The sequence below is a fragment of the Chanodichthys erythropterus genome, chromosome 11, assembly GCF_024489055.1.
Source record: "Chanodichthys erythropterus isolate Z2021 chromosome 11, ASM2448905v1, whole genome shotgun sequence".
NCBI lineage: Eukaryota > Metazoa > Chordata > Actinopteri > Cypriniformes > Xenocyprididae > Chanodichthys > Chanodichthys erythropterus.
The window spans coordinates 11,766,948-11,792,025 of record NC_090231.1 but is presented as its reverse complement, the minus strand read 5'-3'; the positions used below and the strand labels follow the sequence as shown (position 1 = coordinate 11,792,025).

The 25,078-nt window shown below is 36.4% G+C and overlaps 1 protein-coding gene and 2 non-coding genes across 6 annotated transcripts; 2 read left to right on the top strand and 1 right to left on the bottom strand.

Annotated features, from left to right (window-relative positions):
- The first annotated feature begins 313 nt into the window (after positions 1-313).
- zgc:77439 (uncharacterized protein LOC378987 homolog) lies at positions 314-23,074 on the top strand. Of its 4 annotated transcripts, none has more exons than XM_067400893.1 (8): positions 314-336; positions 13,967-14,220; positions 14,528-14,666; positions 14,999-15,141; positions 15,395-15,447; positions 17,903-18,027; positions 19,416-19,730; positions 22,249-23,074. In XM_067400893.1, the coding sequence occupies exons 2-8, from the start codon at positions 14,006-14,008 to the stop codon at positions 22,606-22,608; spliced, it is 1,350 nt and encodes a 449-aa protein (XP_067256994.1). In that variant the 5' UTR covers positions 314-336; positions 13,967-14,005; the 3' UTR covers positions 22,609-23,074. The 4 variants fall into 4 exon arrangements, with proteins under 4 accessions (XP_067256994.1, XP_067256991.1, XP_067256992.1 ...); XM_067400890.1 differs by lacking the exon at positions 314-336 and adding an exon at positions 12,859-12,925; XM_067400891.1 differs by lacking the exon at positions 314-336 and adding an exon at positions 13,813-13,867.
- trnas-uga (transfer RNA serine (anticodon UGA)) lies at positions 13,219-13,300 on the top strand. Its single transcript has one exon. It is a non-coding gene; the product is annotated as a tRNA-Ser (tRNA).
- Positions 23,075-23,635: 561 nt separating the features above from the next.
- trnat-agu (transfer RNA threonine (anticodon AGU)) lies at positions 23,636-23,709 on the bottom strand. Its single transcript has one exon. It is a non-coding gene; the product is annotated as a tRNA-Thr (tRNA).
- Positions 23,710-25,078: the final 1,369 nt, after the last annotated feature.

The window sequence follows — 25,078 nt, the reverse complement described above, 5'->3', positions numbered from 1 at the left end:
ATGAAAATGTTCCCAATTACTCGCATTATTACACATCTTTTTTCATTATATGTTGCTTCAAGAATACATTAATATGCAAATTAGATACAGATGCATTGCATAGAATAGGTATAGAAATTATGGCCATGTTTACATGCATATTGCATAAAGTAAAATTGTATATCAATCATTCTGCTATATCTTTCATCTTTCATAATATAGTTGAGAATCATCTTTAAACAAAATTTGGATACCTAAAATCGATTGGTGAATGAAAGAATTTGTGTCTTTTCGTGTCTTTTCTTATTAAAAGGGATCCTGGTTCAACAGGCTGGTTCTCAGGAGGCTATAACACAGGTAAAACAAAAACCTCATGTGACTTATTTTGTTAAATATCTTGAAAAATAATATAAAAAAACACATAACAATAGTTTTCCATGACACTTGCAAAATGACTGAAGTAATTCATAAGTCTTCCAGTTACATCATTTTTCACTGAGGTAATATTACTTGTATATATTACTTCTGATGCTAAATTAATTCTGTCCTGTGACCAGAACTGATGGGAATCACTCCTATGTTATTGAGAATCCACCCTGTTGTCTGATAACGCATGTACTGTACTTTATGATGCCTATAAAAAGAGGCGCCCTGAGAATGTGTTGAATCAGGTCCAGCCCATCGATGTGAGTCACTAAAGCTTGATGAGTCGAGGTCTTGTATACATTGATTAGTCGCCTATAAAAAACATCATTGTTATATAATATTTAACAGGTCTGAACATGCTTACTGATCTGTTAAGCGTTATACCATGTGCGGTAATTACTTTATTGTAAAGTGGTACTGAATCATCTGTATACGTGATGCAGCCTTCAGATGAAAAGTAGTAGTTTTGCAACTGAAACTTTTGTTTCTGTTTGCTTATAGTTGCAAAATACATCATTTTCATTATAAAGTTCTTGGAAATTAATGGTCTTACAGTCATACAAGGAAGACAAACAGGTGGGAAATGATTTGAGAAATGTATACTTGTATTCATGCCTGCACATGCACAGTGAGTGTGATCTGATTCAAATGTAGATTGAGTAACATTTTACAATAATGTTCAAATTTGTTAACCTTTGTAAATGCATTAGGTGTAAATATAACAACAAACTATTTTTTACAGCATTTGTTAATCTAGGTTAATATTAATTTATAGATATACAGTTGTTCATTGTTAATTCATGTTTGTTCATAATAATAAATGAACTAGTGTTCTAAAGTCAGAAAACATTTTTGAAAGAAATGACTACTCTTATTCAGTGAGGATGCCTTCATTTAATCAAAAGTGACAATAAAGACGTATAATGACACAAAAGATTTGTATTACAAAAAGTGCTGTTCTTTTGAACTTAAAATCTCTTAAAAGTCTCTTTAGATTTTAAATATATATACCAGTTTCCACACACACACACAAAAAAATTAAGCAGCATAACTGTTCAACATTGATAATAATAAGAAATGTTCCTTGAGCAGCAAATCAGCATATTAGAATAATTTCTGAAGGATCATGAGACACTGAAGACTGGAGTAATGAATAAATCAGCTTTGCCATCACAGGAATAAATTCAATTTTAAAGTATATTGAAATGAAAAACAGTTATTTTAAATTGTAATCATAGTTTACAATATTACTGTTTTGCTGTATTTTTGATAAAATAAATGCAGCCTTTGTTAGCATCAAAACATTAAACGTTACAAAATCTTAAAAAATTAATTAACATTAATAAAGATAATAAATATTGGGAAAAGTATTGTTCATTAGCTATTGAGTTTCAATAAAGTTAATGTATAGAACCTTATTGTTACTTTACATTTTTGAATTCTTCCCTGTAATATTTTTTTTTTTTTTTTTGCCATGCATATAGACATGCCTGTTGCCACTCTATACTGATACATTTGATCCTTACACTGTTTTTTTTTTAACCTGTTCTTGTATGTACCATAGAGAGAGAATTTTTATTGCCTAAAACATTAATAAGTGGCTTGACCCCAGGAAACCATACAGCGATAAGCAAACCTTTGTCCCATATCTATGGTGTATTATGGTACATTATAATCCTCTGAGTCATGACTGTACCAAAACCTTTTCAACATATGATTTAATCATCACCTTAACTCACAATCACTATGTTAATTTTCAAACAACCTATAGAGTCAGACCCCTCTCATTCATCATTTACTTTAATCTGTCTTCCCATACAGATCCTCCTTTTCTTTGAACTTTACAATTATGTCTCTGTTCTTCCTGGTATTTAAAAAAATTAATGTGCATAATATGTCATAAGAAATGCCACCTACCACATTGAGAATTTTACTGTTACTCATATGCGATTTCTCCATCTATGTTGCAACAATAATCTCACATCAAACAACACAATGTTGCAACATTTGTTATTATTTTATAATTTATGTAATATTCCATATTATTTTATACATAATGACCAAAATTCAAAAGCAAAATAAAATATTGTTGTTGTTTTTTAAAATAAAGTATTTTCCTCATAATTTGATGGTTTAGTAGTTAATTGGGTCATTAAACCTAATATCCCATCCAGACATCACCTCTGGCTTATTTGTTTAAGTTACTGTACACCAATCAGGGATAACATTATGACCTCCTTCCTAATATTGTGTTGGTCCCCCTTTTGCTGCCAAAACAGCCCTGACCCATTGAGGCATGATATCCACTAGACCCCTGAAGGTGTGATGTGGTATCTGACACAAAGATGTTAGCAGCAGATCCTTTAAGTCCTGTAAGTTGCAAGGTGGGGCCCCATGGATCGGACTTATTTGTTCAGCACATCCTATAGATGCTCGATTGGATTGAGTTCTGGGGAATTTGGAGGCCAAGTCAACATGTCCATGTCTACAACACGACCCTGGTGCCATTTGTTCCCCAGGTAAGCGAAGCACACACACCTGGCCATCCATGTGATTTAAAAAAAAACGTGATTCATCAGACCAGGCCACTTTCTTCCATTGCTCCAGTTCTGATGCTCAAGCACCCACTGTTGGTACTTTCGGCAGTGGACAGGGGCTAGCATGGGCACCCTGACTGGTCTGCGGCTATGCAGTCCCATTCGCAGCAAACTGTGATGTACTGTGCATTCTGACACCTTTATCAGAACCAGCATTAACATCTTGAGCAATTTGAGCTACAGTAGCTCGTCTGTTGGATCGGACCACACAGACCAGCCTTTGCTCCATACATGCATCAATGAGCCATGACCTTGTCGCCGGTCGCCACTGTTCCCTCCTTGGACCAGTTTTATTAGATACTGACCACTGCAGACCAGGAACACCCCACAAGAGCTGCAGTTTTGGAGTTGCTCTGACCCTGTCATCTAACCATCACAATTTGGCCCTTGTCAGACTCACTCAAATCATTATGCTTGCCCATTTTTCCTGCTTCTAACACATCAACTTGAAATGTTCACTTGCTGCCTAATACAGATGCATCTCAATAAATTAGAATATCATGAAAAAGGTTTTTTTTTCTTCTGAAATTTAATTCAAAAAGTAAAAGTTAAATATATTCTAGATTTATTAGACATAATGTAAAATATTTCCTTTTTTGTTTTCATTTTGATGAATACATCTTGCTGTTCATCAAAATTAAAAAATCAGTATCTCAAATTATTAGAATATTCAATTTCAAGTTCTATTAAATTACCATTCTCAGGGTATAAATACTGGGTTTAGGTCAGTAATCCCAAAAGCCGCCATGGGGAAGTCTGACAGTTGTCCAGAAGACGATCATCAAGACCCTCTACAATGAGGGTAAGCCACAGAGGGGCATTGCTGAAAGAGCTGGCTGTTCACAGAGTGCTGTGCCAAAGCATATTCATGGAGAGTTGACTGGAAGGAAAAAGTGTGGTAGGAAAAGGTGCACAAGTGAAATGAACGACTGCAGGCTTGAGAAGATTGTCAAGTGAAGCCGATTTAAGAACTTAGGAGAGCTTCAAAAGAAGTGGACAGAAGCTGGAGTCAGTGCATCAAGAGCCACCACACACAGACGTCTTCAGGAAATGAGCTACAACTGTCACATTCCACGTACCAAGCCACTTCTGAACCAAAGACAACGTCAAAGCGTCTTACCTGGGCTAAGGAGAAGAAGAACTGGACTGTTACTCAGTGGTCCAAAGTCCTCTTTTCAGATGAAAGTAAATTTTGCATTTCATTTGGAAATCAAGGCCCCAGAGTCTGGAGGAAGAGTGGAGAGGCACAGAAACCATGTTGCTTGAAGTCCAGTGTGAAGTTTCCACAGTCAGTGATGATTTGGGCTGCCATGTCATCTGCTGGTGTTGGTCCACTGTGTTTTCTGAAGTCCACAGTCAACGCAGCCGTCTACTAGGAAATTTTAGAGCACTTCATGCTTCCTTCTGCTGACAAGCTTTATGGGGATGCTGATTACATTTTCCAGCAGGATTTGGCACCTGCCCACACTGCTAAAAGTACCAACAGCTGATTCAATGACCATGGTGTTACTGTGCTTGATTAGCCAGCAAACTCGCCTGACCTGAACCCCATAGAGAATCTATAGGGTATTGTCAAGAGGAAGATGAGAGACACCAGACCCAACAATGCAGATGACCTGAAGGCCATTATCAAAGCAACCTGGGCTTCCATAACACCTGAGCAGTGCCACAGGCTGATCGCCTTCATGCCACGTCGCATTGATGCAGTAATTCATGTAAAAGGAGGCCCAACCAAGTATTGAGTGCATAGGAATGAACATACTTTTCACACTTAAAAGAACCAAAGACTTAAAGTACTTCATTCTGTGTGCACTGAATTTATTTAATACACGAGTTCAACAATTTGAGTTGAATTACTGAAATAAAGGGACTTTTCCATGACATTCTAATTTATTGAGATGCAGATCTGTATATCCCACCCACTAACAGGTACCGTGATGAAGAGATAATCAGTGTTATTCACTTCACCTGTCAGTATAACTGAGCAGAAGTTGGAAAGAATGTCTGCAAAGTATGTTTTCAAAAAAGAACACTGAAGGTTTAAATGTATCTTGAATTTCATGAGGTTCAAGTGGTGATACTGATTTTGTGGGGAGAGAGAGACAGGGAAAGAGACAAACAAAGCATAGATTGGCCCAACAACAGAACCTTACAGCTCTGGACATAACAATATACAAAGATTTCTAAAGTATCAAACTCATCTTTACAGCATTACTTCTGTTAATTTATACAGCTCTCCTGTCATAGCATAACTGCATTTACCACTGTATGAAATGTTGACCTTTTTATATTTATTCAGTATCATCCTGGAAAGATAGATTTTACAATTGTTGAAAACAGCCTTATAAACCCAGATTTAGAAGCAGTTACATTTGCTGCTTTGAGTTTATTGCTGGAGTCTGGTCCTCCTGCCATAGTGTTAAGACACACCTGAATACTTTAAAGGGTTAGTTCACCCAAAAATTCTGTCATTTATTACTCACCCTCATGCTGTTCCACACCCGTAAGACCTTTATTAATCTTCGGAACACAAATTAAGGTATTTTAGTTCAAATCTGATGGCTCCGTGAGGCCTCCATAGGGAGTAATGACACTTCCTCTGTCAAGATCCATAAAGGTACTAAAAACACATCTAAATCAGTTCATGTGAGTACAGTTGTTCAATATTAATATTATAAACCGACGAGAATATTTTTGGTGCGGCAAAAAAACAAAATAACGACTTATTTAGTGATGACCGATTTCAAAACACTGCTTCAGGAAGATTCGGGGCATTATGAATCATCGAATCATGAATCGGATCGCGGTTCAAACCCGCCAAACGGCTGAAATCACGTGACTTTGGCGCTCCGAACTGCAGATTCGATACAGATTCACTTTGCTCCGATGCTTCTTGAAGCAGTGTTTTGAAATCGGCCATCACTAAATAAGTCGTCTTTTTTTTTTTTGGCGCACCAAAAATATTCTCGTCGCTTTATAATATTAATATTGAACCACTGTACGCACATGAACTGATTTCGATGTGTTTTTAGTACCTTTATGGATCTTGACAGAGGAATTGACATTACTTCCTATGGAGGCCTCACGGAGCCATCGGATTTGAACTAAAATATCTTAATTTGTTTTCCGAAGATTAATGAAGGTCTTACGGGTGTGGAACGGCATGAGGGTGAGTAATAAATGACAGAATTTTCATTTTTGGGTGAACTAACCCTTTAAGTCTCCTAAAAATTCTGTATATGGGCACTTTATTACTCTCTTATAGGCACATCACCTGTGGCAGTGAAGATGCACTTAATTTTGTCCCATGTTTGAAACCCAATTTTGGTTTCCACATTTTGGCTTTCCTTTGAAAAAATAATGACAGGATAGTGTGTTATATGTTATCTGAAACTATAATTGAAGAATATAGAATTTGTCTGTATTCAAGAATAACAATGAAGATAATTTAACCTGACAATATGCTGAAAATAACTTTAAAATATGATTGAATGCTTCTTCATACTGATAGTGGACAGATTTGTATCTGTTGGATTTAAAAAAAACTATAGAATAGAATAGAATAGAATTTATACATGGAATAGCTTGTGGAAAGACTACAATATACTAACTATAATACAGTACAAGGAACAATACCAAACCATAAACATAAACCATATACAAACTGTGATACAGTATATTTGAGGAGGCCGTGGGAGGTAAAGAATGATAAATTAAGGTGCTTTTAATTTGACAGGGTGCTATGTAAACGTGGATTATACAGCGCTGTTACTAATAAGGTCACTTAGGAGTGTTTGTTGAAAAAGTTGACAGCTGTTAGAAAGAAGCTGTTCTTTAATCTGGATGTTTTTGTTGATCTCATGCATCTAATCTTTTCATCCTATGTGATGGATGTACAGATTCCACTAGACTGGTGGGAGATCTCTACCTGTGTTTTTTTGCACACTGATGGATGATTTCAGGATTCTTATTACAAAGGCTTTGAAAAAAAAAAAGTGTGGCTGACTGACTTCAGATTTTCTCAGTTGTATAAGGACGAAAAGTCTTTGATGTGCTTTTCTGTCTGTGTTGAATTGCTGCAGAAGTTGGTTTTCATAAATTTGAATGCGTGTTATGGAAATTGGTTTGTTGATGGCTGCTGTCCTGTGTGTCTAAATTCCAAAAACACTGTCTGATTTTTAGATTCTGTGGGTAGCCATGTGTAAAAGGTTGTAAACGTTTAATTGGCATTACGTGTGGCTATGATATATGTGGTTGCCAGCAACAAAACTAAACAATGTACTTGTGAAATGTGGGAAGAGTGCATTGATCTTTGTACAAAGAGGTTCACTTGGCTGAGCCATTGTATGATACTGGGTGCGGTTTAGACTTGGTCTGCCTTGTTGTAAGGTCTTTTTGACTTTCTTAAACACTTTAGTCATGGATCTTATGTGGCATTTTGCTGCTGACCAGTTATTATTGGCCCATCCTTATCAAATTCTGATGCACTCTATAATTTATTATTTGATTCTAGCTACTGTGCAATATCATCAGACATATATTTAAATTATAAGGGTTTGTTCTTGATAAATTATATATATGAAACACTATCATGGAAACGATATTAATAGCACTATCATGCCATTAATATCGTTCAGACACTTTAGGTGCTGATTCAAGGTCATCAGTTCAAAGACACATAGATATGACTCCTATAACAAACATGATTATTTGTGAGTTGCTATTATTACATGAGGGGACACTGATAACTCCAAAGATTCTATACAGAATACATTTATCCTATAATTGGACATCAAATATGACTTCACTTTTTCTGACACAGTACGTGTCACAATACAGTACGTGTTAAAGTCTGGATATCCTTTTTAGTGCAGATTCAGAGCTTTTCAGAGATACCAAATGTTTGGAGGTCTTTAAAATTACTGACATATCTTATGGAAATCTGATAATATTTTGTAATTATCATTTAAATCTGACTAATTTTCAAATTGTTTATCATAAATCAACATCTCAGGAAATTGTTATGGGGTTTCAAATCCGAATATGACTTTCTGTTACGAAACAGGATATCAATTTCATACGTTCATACTGTAGTGGACACCAGGACTTAAAGCATTTGTAAATTAGACATTTTGGGAGACACAACAAGTGAATGGAAATAAATGATATATAAATATTCTTGTGTAATATTAGATATTCTTTTGAAAATGTTGCCAAATATTACTCACATTATTACGCTTATATTTTCCATTACATGTTGCCCCAAGAACATATTAATATGCAAATTAAAATACATTGTATAGATGCATTGTATTAGATGGGACTACCTATTTATGGCCATTTTACACACACATCACATAAAGTAAAATAGTATATCAAATCATTCTGTTATATCTTTCATAACATAATTGAGAATCATCTTTATACAATGCTTGGTTGAATCCTGAAACCTAAAAATTAATTGGTGATTAAAAAAAATCTATTGTTTTTGCCTATACATGTCTTTTCATTCCTTGTTAGAATAGAATAGGAAGTTCTAAAAGTCCCTATCAAAAATAGGGAGTTCTATGAACAACATATGAATAACACACACACATTCGTTTCTTATGCTCCAAACAGTTTAATGACTGGGGTAAAATAAAACAAACAAACAAAAAAAAAGAACAGTAAATTCACAAAACTTTTCCCCCTGGTTCTCAGGATGATATGAGCAGATTATGACATTATTTCTGTGGAATACCTCCACCTACTGGACGTTGACTGAAACATCCATGCATGTAACATTTAATGTTCCACACTTGTGGCTATCACCAGACCAACCTCAATTTAAAATTGAACATTGGTCTGGGGAGTTTGCTATGTATTTCCTACTGCACAAGAGGCGTGATCAACGAGCATTATTCACGCAATTGGATAGTCCTTCAATCAGATCAACGATCCGGGTGACGTACATTTGAAGAGCGATGCGAAAACTCCAGACAGGCTTAGTTTGTATTGGTTTGTAGCATTGATCAGCGGTTTGCAGAAGCAGCAATGGCATCGAGCGATTTTTGCAGGTTGTGCAAAAAAACATGAAAGTGAGTGGTATTTACACCCAGTTGAGCGATTTGTTTGCTAAACGAAAGAAGTCATTTAGCATCGTTGAGAGGTTAAAAGGAATTGGATTGACGGTCGTGCGAGAGACGTCATCGTGATATACCCGCCCAGAGCCATAGAAAGAGCTCTGTACCCGCCAATAGCGAGCAATGTGGATAAGCCAGTCTGTGATTGGTTCCTGCAAAAGTGTAACAGATGCAGCAGAAATGAATGTACGGGTTTCCAGACTGAGTTGCCGGGCGAAATCAAATCGCCGGCAGATCAGGCTGGGTTTACCCAGTCTAGTTCCACACTATAGTACAGTACAAATTCTGTGTAGAAAAACCTATAATCACATTGTAGTTTTTATATATATATATATATATATATATATATATATATATATATATATATATATATATAGTTTTTTACTTGCAATAATTATACACAAAAGCCAACGCTTTTCCACACTCCCACTTGCCAAACTGTTTTTTCACAAATATTGTAACAATGTATTGCTCATTGTTAGATAATATTATTTAATGCATTAACTAATGTTAACTACTATAGGGACCTTATTGTAAATTGTTACCGGATAGCTATAAGAAATGTGTACATTCAAATCGCAACAAGTTCCTGCACAATTTCTGTAATTTTGTAAAAGAGTCATTCTATAATTAGGGGTATATGTCGTTTCCATGGACTCTATTATCAATTTTATTAATTTTTCATTAACTTTTCACTTCAAGCAATGATCACTTTTATATCAGGGGACATTTCTAATTAATTTAATGCAAAAATACAACAGATACCCATCTTTTATCTTGCAAAAATGGCATATTCTATACTTGAATTTGCTGTTTTTGTGCTGTCTGATTTGGTAAATGTGAGGTTTTGCTCTTCAGATTAGCTCTAAAATACATGTTTCTGTATATATTTATTATACATATTTGGCCAAAATAATCATTAAATTATGAGAAAGGTGTTTTTTTAAATATTTTGCTTATGCATCTACATTAAATCATCCATTTTGTGTATGTCCGAGAAATCAGCGTCAACTGTGTTACTCCCTATAAAAACCCCTATAAATCAGCAATGGTTTGTTCCAAAGTCACATGTCCAACATCACGTGATGTAATTTACATTTTTGGAAGGAAATTTGAAGACAGTGTGGGAAGTCATAACTTCTCCTCTTCAATATTTTATTTATATTATTGTCTGCACATATAGATTAATTGACTGTGTTATCAACATGTTCTAGTGAACTTGCGTCACATGCTATATTTATAAATATGTTGAGAAAGAATATAGAAACATAAGTTAATCAAGGTCATGTACTAACTAGTCCCAAGGTCAGCAGTTTGCACAAGGCCCTAAAATGGCCGAAATGTCAACCGTGTTACCCATCAAAGGTAACACGGTTGACAATGTTGGCAATTCAGTGTCAATTTATGCTCACACTGAGTGTTGATAAAAAAAATTATTATTCACAAACTATTGTCATTACACAGAAGTTACATAGGAATTGCCTAAAACCATGATTTGCATTACAATGGATAAACTTAACAGATCTAATCACGGCCACACTTTCTATGAATTCAGTATCCATAATATTATATACACATTATATTCACATTTGTCATGGGTTATAAAGCATTGAGAATTCCTCATGATTGACTTAAACCTGTGTAATATTATAGATTTGACATATATCTATTTCTGCTTAGTCATGACTGATAAAGTATTATGATGTTATTGTATAGGTCCTTACAACTTGAAGTGTCATGATGCATTATAAAACTTAATTTACATTTATAATATAATACATTCATTAATGTTATAATATATATATATTTATGAATACTTTATGGATACTGAGTTCATATTAAAAGAACACTCCACTTTTTTTGAAAATAGGCTCATTTTCCAACTCCCCTAGAGTTAAACAGTTGAGTTTTACCGTTTTCGAATCCATTCAGCCGATCTCCGGTTCTGGCGGTACCACTTTTAGCATAGCTTAGCATAGTTCATTGAATCTGATTAGACCGTTAGCATCGCGCTTAAAAATGACCAAAGAGTTTTGATATTTTTCCTATTTAAAACTTGACTCTTCTGTAGTTAAATCGGGTACTAAGACCGACAGAAAATTAAAAGTGGCGATTTTCTAGGCTGATATGGCTAGGAACTATACTCTCATTCCGGCGTAATAATCAAGGAACTTTGCTGCCGTATCATGGCTGCAGCAGGCGCAATGATATTACGCAGCGTCTCTTACAAACGTCTCCATGGTTGCAAGGCACGTTCCCCGTGCAAGCAGGGGCTCACGGGCGCTGCGTAATATCATTGCACTGCTGCAACCATGGAACGGCAGCAAAGTTCCCAGAAAATCACAACTTTTTATTTTCCGTCGGTCTTAGTACACGATTTAACTACAGAAGAGTCAAGTTTTAAATAGGAAAAATATCAAAACAATGATTTCATGGACTTTCACAAATTCGACATGACTCCATGATTTGAATAAGCCTACCATAATATTAAAGCTACAATATGTACATTTTTCACCGCTAGAGGTCGCCTATTCAAAACAAAAGCGTAGCTTGATGACGCCAAATTTGAGCACGGAATCTTGGGAAATGTCGTCTTCACCTCACAGTCAGTGTAAAAGAATCGGGACGGGACACGAGCAGAAATCATGTTCATGGATGAGATTATTAACGTTACTGTAGTTTGAAGCAGAGCAGGACCGAGTGATGTTGGAGCTGAACGAGGCCGCTGGACCGATTGCTAATGAGAGACGAGCTTTTGTTGTGCTGCAGTCGCCGCTTCCACTTCTTCTGGTCAAGCATATGTGGGGTAAAGCAGCGCTGCTTATCATATTAGACACATTTGACTGTGTTGAAAATGAAATTATAACATTACACTTAGCGTTTGCTCAGGGCTGCTGTGAGACACTGTTACTGCAGTAAGCTAGATCATGGTTTCTATAAAATAAAACCGGAAACCGAGGGTAACGCAAATATAACGCCATTTTTGACTTAAGTGGTCCTGACTGAACTCTGGTGAATACTCTGGAAAAACCTTCAAACAAATGTGTTATCAAACATGTGGTATTTCAATTCATGTTTCATTTGACACAGCATTTGTCTGTAACACAGTTGACAAGATAATGAATCATTGACATTTAAAAAGTCATTAGAGCTTAAGCTTGCCAAATAATTATTTTAGCACATTAAGGGGATATATTATTCAACCACCTAGTTTATTTATCAAAAATGAATCCTGATCTCCTGACTTTTTGAAATGTATCCCTAAATATAGAATGACTCAAAAGCTGTTTAAGAAGAAAACTGTCTGTGTTTTCAAGTTGCAGGTCGTGAAAAGACACATTAAAGCAAAAATTATTTAAATAAGGATAGTAAGTGTAAATCCACTCTGCTCAAGAAGAAATTAAGATGCTAAGTGGGTCTTGCTATTCGACGCAGTAAAAAGTGAGGTGGATAAAAGCAAAATGTCTCCTAGTTTATAAAACAGACCTCTCTCGGGTCAGTGCAGATCCCTTGTCAACAAGTCACCAAGTTTCCATGACGTGCTCTCGTACTTTTTAGACTTGCCAGTCTGGGAATTCTTATTTGTTTATAGAAACTGTCTAATAAAATAAGAAAGTAGTTTATTGTATTGAAACAAACAGCCTTATTGATTGATTAATTACACCATAAATTTGAACGGGGAGGGCATCTGGCAACCAAAACCATCATGTGACGCTCTGTTTGATATAACGTAACGGGAAAGTAGGCCAGTTTGCTGGAGGTCCGCTGAAGCTGCATTTATTCTCTTAGCATCCATTCACGGTACGATTGACCATTTTCCATATTTCTATGATTAACTCCAAATGCAAAAAATAAATTTTATGATCGATGTCAAAATAGCTAATTGACAATAGCTAATTGACAAAACTAAAAAACAAACAAACATTAACGTTGGCGTGCATTTTGGTTAGTAAAAGCTATATAATGTTACGTTCCAATTTGCACCTGGGCTTTTGCAATTTAATGAAGTTGTTTTAATACATTTCTTTAAGTGTTTTCTATATCAAATTTGTTGTTCAACAACAAAGGAGGAAGTTATGAAGTTTAGTTCCGGCGCTGCGATGGCCGAGTGGTTAAGGCGTTGGACTTGAAATCCAATGGGGTCTCCCCGCGCAGGTTCGAACCCTGCTCGCAGCGAAAAAAAATATTGTTTTGAGTAAATTAAAATTGCACTCGTATGACAGAAAAGTGTGTGATGTATGTTGGTATTAAATAAAAAAATGCTGAATCCAACAAGAAATTGCATATGATAGTAACTGTATCCATGTACAAGTGTGAATAGCCTACTGAAAATAACTTTTGCAGGCGAGGCAAGTAACAACCTTCTCAAGCACACGGCAATTCATATTTTAACTTTTGAGCAATTACTGATAAGTTAGTTCAGACTGCCTTTAAATAGAACGCTTAGATGTTTATGATCAAAATTCCACATTTCATGTGGAAATAATTCACCAAGTCCATGTTAATATATATATATGTATTCTAAATGTTATTTAAAAACTAACGTAATTTTAAAATACAGGCACGCAAATTGCTATCTTCAATTCAGATGAAAATGTGACTTCAAAACACGAAGGGTTAATCTGATTGCCGGGGAAGCTGGACAGTTTCCAACGCGTCTTCGATATAATTAGACAAGCTTTCGACAGACAGACCCCATTACTGATCATCCGAGGACAGCTGTAGATACCGGTTTGAAATTCAGTTAGCAGATCATCAAAACCATTGTGAATTGAACAAGTTTTTTTTTCCACTTACACTGGTTTCACCAAGGTATCTGTGGATTTGCATTTATTTTGTCAGGTGTCAACTTTCTAGGTCGTACCCACATTTTGCATAACGATGGCCGGCTTTGGGAAGCTGCGCGTCGCTGTTGTCGGGGCCGGTGCTGCGGGACTCTGCGCGGCCCGCCATCTGCTCTCCCGCCCGGACACTTTCGCGCCGCCTGTGGTATACGAGCTCACCAAGAACATTGGAGGAACTTGGGTCTATGAGGAAAGAATAGGATGTTACGACAATGGCTTACCGATTCACAGCAGCATGTACAGGGACCTCAGGTGAATTGATCAGTGTCAGTGGTTATCATTTTAGTGCTAATGTAACTGAAATAATTTATATTTATTACATTGCACTGTGATTAAATATTGCAGGAGATATGGATTGACGACCCATAGTAAATGAACATCTTAATGAATTAATAAGAGTTTTTTTTTCTTATTAAAAGTAATGTAAATTTTTCATTTTTATTTTATTGTTTGCTTAATGTCCTTCTGTTTAATTTCTTCTTGGAGTATCACATATTTTAAGTGTATAAAGCTGTATTGTAGTTTTTAATGTGTTGCATGTATTCTCCTTGCATGACAGAACCAATATTCCCAAAGAGGTGATGTCCTTCCCTGACTTTCCTTTTGCAAAGCATCTCCCCTCTTTTGTCCATCACACAGAGGTACGGAAGTACCTTGAGCAGTACTGTGATCACTTTCGCCTGTGGGACCATATACAGGTGAAAAAGAATACACCTTTTGCCCATTTCTTACATCTCTAAATACCCGCACATCTTTGTTCACGTTTAACGTGTCAGGTCAATTCGTGCGTAGTTTGATAGATAATCATTAATTTCACTGTTTATGACCAGTCGGTCCTGTTGGAAATCACATACCTTATCTTTTCTGTACATTTATGATCAGTCTATGGGATTGTGGAAAACTGCTAGAGAATTTATAGCCACCTATACAAAGGACTGAATGCTGCTGATTCATTCATTTGCTTGATAAACATCAGTCTGAATCTTTAAAAAAAAAAGTATTGATAAGTGTATTCCTCTCTTCCAACAAGTTTGGCACCTCAGTGGCCTCAGTGACCCCGGTAGATGTGAAGGGAGGGTGGAATGGGTTGGCTTGGAATGTCACCTCCAATGATGGCATAGACCACAGCAAATCCACTACAGAGCAATTTGATGCTGTTATGGTGTGTAATGGGTAAGTGCACAGCAAAATGAGTGAACTATGCTCTGCAAAACCTTCCTATGTGCAACATAGTTGAAATGTATGCCTACATCAATAAGGTCATCGGGTACAGTGGATTAAACAGTAACTAATGATGCAATGAATCTGTATTGCACTTTTACTTATATACTGTGCCAGTTTTCCCGTGTAAGATGTGATTATGTAATCAGGTGAGAAAATGATTACAAATTGAGTCTTACAAATTAAATTATGTGATTTATTTCAGACATTTCTATGACCCCTACATCCCTGCAATACCTGGACTGGAAAAATTCAAAGGTTTTCCCTTCCTTATATTACATTTACTTTTGTGAAGTAAATCAAAAGAATTTCATGTCTTGCACACCAAGTGTGTGCTTAACAGCAAAAAAAATTTAAAAATGTGCTTAGACTTGTTTTAGGCGAATGCCTAAAGCACCCTTTGCTGTTTCAACATGTTATCAGTTTATCAGCATGGGGGTCTTACTGAGAAATGCTTGAGATATAACAGTGGCTTTGGTTGGAGAGTAGACCCAGTTTTGGTTAATCATTATATTACTTTATGTTTATCAGTGGAATAACTGCATTAGAATTTGGAAGTTAAACCTTTAAGTTTTTTATGATGTTGAGATTGGAATATTTGTTATCTACTTATCAAAGTGCAATGAACAGTCAAGGCTTTATTGTATCACATTATATAATAGAAAAGCTATATATGCAAATTTATTAATGCATTTAATGTACATTCGGTGCCGGTCCGAGACTTCTGGGGGCCCTAAGCCATAAAATCTATTCGTTCATAAAAACCCCAAAATGAAGGTGCTAAAGAGGATCTTTTCATCGACTGAGAAACCATAGACTGTTAGTGAGTTTTTGAAATGAGCGCATGCGTAAGAACAACCCCCCCTCCTTTCGAGGGAACGCCACCCAAAACTCGTGCCACGAGTATTGGAACACGAGTGTTTACCACCGGCATTCGCTGTGTCATGTTAGTGGATTCATTATGTCGGACTCACTGCAGGTAACTCATAATCTGCAGTTGTTACTCCTGTCTCCTGACAAAAACATTGCATGCGGCGCCTGTGGAGTGTGGAAAGTTACTGGAGCGCGCAGCCGCGCTCGTCTCTGACAAGCGAGAGGGATTGGCTGATGTTTTTAAGGCCCTACCTCGTGCACAGATGATGTATATTAATATTATTCCCTTCAGTGCACCTAATAAATAGTCTTTTATCAGTTAGTAAAGACAGTTTCAAGTAATATTGCAAAAATGTATAAAACAAAACATCCTCTTTAGCACCTTTAATCTGTTCTTTCAGTCAAACAACAGCGAGTTAAAACAGTCAGTAATTCCATAAAAAAATACAATTACAAACAGTAGGGCAAATACAACAGAAAAAGATTCAAATTAAATAAACAATTTAGTCTACTACTAATAATAGCCTACTATACAGAAAAGTAATCAAATGTAAAAAATAAAACTTTGGTATAGTCATCACTGTTTGAATGAAATATACATTGATACTTAGTAAAGTTACTTAAGTGTTTCATTGAAGAGCAGTGAATGATTCTCTCGTTTTCTTTTGATGTTAGATTAACAATAAAGGACACAGATAGCAGCAGGTTTATTGGGCTGCTGTCACTTTACGACCAAATGCACAGATCTACTGATAAGCATTCGGTTACTTTCCCAACTGTTTATGGTCTCTTAAGACATAACTGTCTGCTTTTAAGCGAAAACTCGCCAAGACTGCCATTTTGACATATTTTTATGTGTATTTGTCCTTTTAAAGGGTTAGTTCACCCTAAAAATGAAAATGAATAACTCACCCTCATGTTGTTCCAAACCCGTAAGACTTTCGTTCATCTTCAGAATGCAACTGAAGATCAGTTTGATGAAATCTGAGCAATTTCTGTCCCTCCATTGACAGGCTATGCAACTGCAACGTTGACACTTCTTAAAACTAATCCATATGAATTGAGTGGTTTAGTCCAAGTTTTCTAAAGAGACTTGACAGATTTAATTTAGGCACAGAAGCTCAACAGAACCTGAATGATGCCCGAGAACAAACCTCTTCCGGAAGCTCAAACGTGTTGTGTAACCAATGAGGTTTATTCTTGTGTGTTACGCAGCAAGTTCTTCCACAAGAGGTTTGCTCTCTCACGCCATTCAGGTTTGGTTTAGTTTTTGTTTATGTTTGCTGAACGACATGAGGGTGAGTATTTAATGACAGAATTTTCATTTTTAGGTGAACTAACCCTTTAAACGCATGCCCGAAGCCCAAAGCAGCCAATATTTCGCTTCATCTTAGATTGTGCACACAGAAAGCTGCCTGGGGAGCAGCATCTCATTCGTGACAGCTCAATACACTTTTAACTGTTTTAGTATCGAGCAAGTCTGACAGGAGACTGTATGTCACGACAATCATATTACATGATTTTACTTATTTGGACTTTCCTTTGAAGGAAAGGTGACAGCGCAACGCTTTAAAGGAAAGGAACGGAATGCGGCATCGTGTTTTCATAATCCAAAGCCAAAATCAAAACCAAAACTAAAATTCTATTAATCACATCCCTAGTCATTAAATCATTGGAGGTTTGAGAGCCCTATGCAACTTGCGTACTTTGCTTCAAGGGAGGACCGGCTCTGTGTACACATAATGCTTGCATGCTTTAGGGTTGCAGTTTTAGTAATTGTTGTTATTGCTATTAAACTTTGCAAAAAATAATGTATTTGTCCAAATGTTTGTTTTTTTAGGGACGCTGATGCACAGTCATGATTACCGTAGTGCTGAACCTTTGGCAGGAAAGTCAGTGGTGCTGCTGGGAGCTGGTCTCTCTGGACTAGATATTGCCATGGAGCTCTCCAATGTTGATGCTAAGGTCCTTTACGATGTGAAATTGTTTAATGGTTTAATGGTCCATATTTGACTGGGATGGAAGGCTGGAATACACTATGTCAGTGGTTCTCAAACTTTTTAGAGGAGTAAATTTTGACAACAGTGGAGTTAACGGTGGAAAAGCATTTAACATCTTTCCGAGATGGAACTAATATTTCGTTGCAAAATTGAGCAAAGAATACTGACAGTACTCCATTTAAAATGTTTGTCACTATATTTGTTGAACTGATAAAATCAAACATTTGCAGTCTTGTGAATATTTGGGGAAAAATTGCATTCTTGCTCATATAATATATCATCATCATTAGAACTCAGGGTTTTTGTATTGAAGAGAATTTGAGTCATCGAGCACAGTCTGTGTTTTATAGGCTTTTTTGTTCTTAATGCTAGTAAGTGCTAAATCCCAACTTTTACAAAGGTACATTGTCGAGAATGGCAGTAATGTAGTGCGTTTTGATAAGACAGCATCTGCATTCAACATATTTGCATGCTGCTTGTATGGATGCAGTCAGTTTTGACCGCAAAAGATTGGATGTCATGTATTTACAACATTTTGCCTGTTAGAAATACTTGCTCGGTTTTAATGTTATTTTAAGGTGGGGTAGAATAAAATGAATGGCAAAACTCAGCATTTTGTTCGCGTACCCCCTCTTGTCATCTCACGTACCCCAGTTTGAGAACCACTGCACTATGTGAATTTTTCCCCCGATTTGCAGTCTGATTTTTCAGTCTAAAAATAAGAGCCAGTCTGCAGATTTTGGGCAGTTGGAATCAACAGATTTCACAGAAAAGTGTAGTGTATGATGGGCACTGATTTTGATTCCATCCAGTCGGAGGATATCAAACATATTTTGATATGGTTTTAGAACATGTTTTAATTTGTCATGAGGTGCACATGTTACACGTAGTTACATTGTAATAACTCAAATAAGTACTGAGTAATATTAATTAACTACATGAACGTACTATAGAGTTACGATTAGGGTTATGGTTTGGTTTAGGGTTAGTTACTTGTAATTATGCATAATTTACTGTTATTAATATAATAAGTACATGTAATGTGTAACTACGACACCTTAAAATAGTGTTACCGGTGCACGTTTCTTCAGGAGTTTGTTGCGTTCGAAATGGCATGAAAAGTCTGTTCCTGTGTGATCCTCAGTGGTTTAGTATATTATGCCCAGTTTTTCTCTGTAACTATAGAATTTACAAATTTATATTTACTTATACTCAGATTTGTTACAAAAGAAACTTGTTCTGGTGCTTTTATAGATGATTGAATGACTGCAAGCATAAAAAAACACCATCCAAAGTATTATATCTGGAATTTCTTTGCATATTTACCTTTATTTACACATTATTTACCTTTAGGTGATCCTGAGTCATGGACAGCAGCCTTTGACCTGCCCCCTTCCTCCAGGAGTCCAGCAGGCTCCTCCAGTAACCTCTGTACTGGATGATGGGACTCTTGAGTTTAAGAACGGGGAGAGGGCCAAGCCAGAGGTGTTCCTGTTTTGTACAGGCTACAACTTCACCTTCCCATTCCTAGATGAGAAAGTGGGTGTAAATGTGCAGGAGCACCTTGTCTGGCCTCTCTATAAGTTCCTAATTCCTCCGGCCTACCCATCTCTGTTTATAGTGGGCATCTGCAGAGCTATATGCCCCTTCCCACATTTCCATATTCAGGTTAGTTGTGAAAGATACATTTTGTGTGACTGAGGTTTTTTTTTTTTTAATCTTTTTTTTTAAAGATTTTTTTTAGACACTTTACATTAAGGTTCCATTTTTTTTTTATACATTTATAGTTATTCACATTTCAATTCAAATTTATTTGTATAGCATTTTTCACAAAACATATCCTTTCAAAGCAAGTAGTCTACCAGTAATATGTAGCTTTACAAATAAATATGAAGATACACATTATAAGAATATAATGTGTTTAAAATCCATATACACTGTTCAGTTGAATGATAATAAGCCCTCTAATGTTTTAAAAAATGAACACATGAAGTAAACTGTTTGCTGAAAATATCCACAGCTTAACAACACTGAAAGAGGAACAGTGGAAACTAATTCCATGTTTTCTAATAATATTACCAAGGGGCAGCATGTATACTGAAAATAGCAGAGGGCCTAAAACAGACCCTCGTGACACATATTTTACTGACGTTAACTTGGATAATTCTCTGATTAAATAAACAAACTAGTAACAGTCAGATAGGTACAATCTAAACCATCTTAAAGGGATAGTTCACCTATTCACCTCATGTTGTTCTAAACCTGTATGAGTATCTTTCTTCTGTTGAACACAAAAGAATGTATTTTAAAGAATGCTGGTAACCAGACAGTTGACAGTAGCTAGAGTAAAGACAGAAGAAACAGAAGAAAGAAACTCATAAAGGTTTAGAACAACTTGAGGGTGAGTAAGTGATGACAAAAGATGATCTAAGAGTATGTCATGTGCTATAGAACGAAGCACTAAGATCAAGTAAAACTAGTACTGAGATTCAGCCTTGGTCAGAAGCTACAAACCCGATTCCAAAAAAGTTGGGACACTGTACAAATTGTAAATAAAAAAGGAATGCAATAATTTACAAATCTCATTAACTTATATTTTATTCACAATAGAATATAGATAACATATCAAATGTTGAAAGTGAGACATTTTGAAATGTCATGCCAAATATTGGCTCATTTTGGACTTCATGAGAGCTACACATTCCAAAAAAGTTGGGACAGGTAGCAATAAGAGGCCGGAAAAGTTAAATGTACATATAAGGAACAGCTGGAGGACCAATTTGCAACTTATTAGGTCAACTGGCAACATGATTGGGTATAAAAAGAGCCTCTCAGAGTGACAGTGTCTCTCAGAAGTCAAGATGGGCAGAGGATCACCAATTCCCCCAACATGATCCAGAAGTGCAGGTGTTTTCTCTGGGCCAAGGCTCATTTAAAATGGATTGTGGCAAAGTGGAAAACTGTTCTGTGGTCAGACGAATCAAAATTTGAAGTTCTTTTTGGAAAATTGGGATGCCATGTCATCCGGACTAAAGAGGACAAGGACAACCCAAGTTGTTATGAGCGCTCAGTTCAGAAGCCTGCATCTCTGATGGTATGGGCTTGCATGAGTGCGTGAGGCATGGGCAGCTTACACATCTGGAAAGGCACCATCAATGCTGAAAGGTACATCCAAGTTCTAGAACAACATATGCTCCCATCCAGACGTCGTCTCTTTCAGGGAAGACCTTGCATTTTCCAACATGACAATGCCAGACCACATACTGCATCAATTACAACATCATGGCTGCGTAGAAGAAGGATCCGGGTACTGAAATGGCCAGCCTTCAGTCCAGATCTTTCACCCATAGAAAACATTTGGCGCATCATAAAGAGGAATATGCGACAAAGAAGACCTAAGACCGTTGAGCAACTAGAATCCTGTATTAGACAAGAATGGGACAACATTCCTATTCCTAAACTTGACCAACTTGTCTCCTCAGTTCCCAGACGTTTGCAGACTGTTATAAAAAGAAGAGGGGATGCCACACAGTGGTAAACATGGCCTTGTCCCAACTTTTTTGAGATGTGTTGATGCCATGAAATTTAAAATCAACTTATTTTTCCCTTAAAATTATAAATTTTCTCAGTTTAAACATTTGATATGTCATCTATGTTGTATTCTGAATAAAATATTGAAATTTAAAACTTCCACATCATTGCATTCTGTTTTTATTCACAATTTGTACAGTGTCCCACCATTTTTGGAATCGGGTTTGTAGAAGTCATTTGTAATTTTAATGAGCGCAGTATCTATGCTATGATGGGGCCTGAATCCTGACATTTTTTAAAATCCATATATGGAAGATTTGAAATGGGTCTGTAATTTGCCCATTCATTTGGATCTAGTTGTAGTTTCTTTATGAGAGGCTTAATAACTGCCCGCTTGAAGGGTCTTGGGACATGATCATGATCAGAGACATCATCACTTTGCTAAGGGATATCTATATCTGTAAGTCATAGAATTAAATCTAGTGTTTGATTAAAACGAAGAGTGGGTCTGGTGATGTTTTGCTTGACCTGTTTTCTGCATTAGTTAATGTGAACTAACAATGAAATACTTCTAAAACAGGTAATCATTTGAACATTTACTAATACATTATTAGATTCTTATTTTAAAATAAGTTTCCTCACTTTTTCCCCTCAGTCTCAGTTTGTCCTGTCAGTGTTGGATGGTTCTTTCCCCCTGCCTTCACGTGAGGATATGGAGAACGATATCAAGCAGGACATTGCCGCCCGTCGTGCCCGTGGGATTGCCACCCGCCATATCCTTAAACTGGATTCTGAGCAGTGGGCCTACAATGATGAGCTCGCCCGCCTGGGGGGTTTCCAACCCCTCCCACGCTACTGGAGCAACCTGTACGAATCCAACAAGGTGTTCCGTGCCCGAGACATGCTCAATTACAAGACCTACAACTACAGTGTCCTCGAAAACATGGAGTGGAAGGTTCACAATTTGCATGGCCAGCAGCTGCAGAAGCCTCTGGCTGTTAATAAACAAATATAAGCTATGATTGAAAAATATACCATCATTCAGGTGCTAATAGGCATATGCCAGTGTAGCAAGTAAAATTAGGAAATTAACAAATTGTTCAATATTTTGACTAATATGTTTTTCAATTATTTGATAAAATATCTAAAAGTACTCTTTTATTTTTATGAGCCGAAATATCTTTAGTTTATAATCTTGTTTATAATAAGCTGCTTTTAAAATAATAAACCATAAATAAACTTAAAACAATATGCACTTGCAGCGTGTTAAAATAATTAATGTCATGATTTAAAAAATGTCATCAGGACCAGAGATTCCCAACGCCAGGGGATGCTTATAGAGATCCACTCCAAAAAATAAATAAATAAATAAATAAAAATTCACCATCATGTCATTCCAAACACATATGACTTAATTTCTTTTGTGGAAATATAAAATAAGATATTGAGAAAAATATCTCAATTTTTCCCCCCATACAACAGAAATTAATGGTCACAATGGTAACATTATTCAAAAAATATTTTTCAAAATAATAATAAAAAAAAACTTATTTTGTGTCTGTTTGTATTTTGTGTGCCCTGTATGCAACATTAATGTCTTTTGTCAGTCACATGCCTGTTGAAGTGATGAACTCCACTAGTGGTTGTTTTCAGAGATGGTAACAGACATTTTATACTTGCGCTATAATTGTGTGGCATGTGCTACAAAACTTCCAACCTCTGTAGCACCAGTGCTATGTGCAAAAAAGTTAATGTACAGCTCTGTAAGGATATCTAACACATTTCAGAAGTGATGTTGTAGTGGGGCTTAAGATGTTCTAATACATAAAAGGTTGAGAAACACTGATCAAGACTTTGTAGTTGTAATTATCTCTTCTCATTAGAATAAACAGTTTTTATTAACGGTTAAAGCACAACCCAGTCAAATGTATTTTCAGAATAATATCAGATAGGCAGTACATGTTCCAAAAGAATAACCACAAGCACAGTAGCCAATGGATGTTCAGTGCTATTTTATGAAATGAACACACAGACGCACTAAAAGGCACCGCTGGGATTCGAACCCAGGATCTCCTGTTTACTAGACAGGCGCTTTAACCAACTAAGCCACGGCGCCTTGTGTCGACGCAACGAAATTTTGCTTTCAAGAATGCCACAGTGAGTCATAAATAAATAACTACTACACATTAAATCATTCTTATACTCAAAACATTTGAACTTTGGAATGCCGCAAATAATGCAGAACTGTCCGAACATTTCAGTAATTTTGATATAGGCTGACATGAGATCCAGCTAACAGCATAGACACTTTTGAAGTGATTTACGAGCTTTAAATATAGTTAGTTAAATAACTGTGACACTCTAAATGCAATGCATTATCCAGAAGTTCGATCATGGAACAACTTCATGGAAGCACCGTAAAGAAACAACTGCATTACTCCGGTTGTTTATGTAACTCACGATGACGATGATGCTAATGCGGCGAATAATGCTCCAGCCACGCGATGGCAGCACACCATACATGACCACGAGCAGGCATACCGTACAGCAATTCTAACATTTTGTGAACATATATCACAATATGACACACTGGAAATTTTAAACAGTGAAGCTGTTGAAATCACGATTAAGCAACACGCATAAACACAGTCTACTCATAACTGGAACAATGCAGACACACAATCCAAGCAAAATTCTGAGTCACTGGTTCTTTCCATGTGAGTAACTTTCACTGATGCCGCCATTCCAAAATAGGGTCTACAATGGAGATAAAGACCACGAATTATTTATTCAGTCATTTCACCAGCCGCAATGTTAAAGTCGTGGTTTTATTCTAACTGCATTCACACATTTATTCACTTCCTTTTGGAAGCTTGAATCATCACAGAAGAAAGTGTCAGCATTCTCCTCACACATCTTATAATTTAACAAAGCCAAAAACTAAAAGGTAGCTTGTAAATTGTAAGTGTGTTACAAAAGCTTTGTTCTTGTTAAATTGTTTAATTTTATTTGATCGTTTTCTCAAAATGGGAATCATTCGGCATGGATCTTGATTGACCAGGGGTTGAGATTAAAGGGTTAGTTCACACAAAAATGAAAATAATGTACTCACCCTCATGTCGTTCCACACCTGTAAAACCTTCGTTCATGTTCATCTTCGGAACACAAATTAAGATATTTTTGTTGAAATCCGATGGCTCAGTGAGGCCTGCATAGCCAGCAATGATATTTCCTCTCTCAAGATCAATAAAGGTACTAAAAACATATTTAAAACAGTTCATGCGAGTTCAGTAGTTCTACCTTAATATTATAAAGTGACGAGAATATTTTTGTGCACCAAAAAAACTAAAACAAAATAACGACTTTTCAACAATATAGTGATGTGCCAATTTCAAAACACTGCATCAGAGCTTTACGAATCGAATCAGTGACTCGGAGCGCCAAAATCATGTGATTTCAGCAGTTTATCAGTTTGATAGGAGATC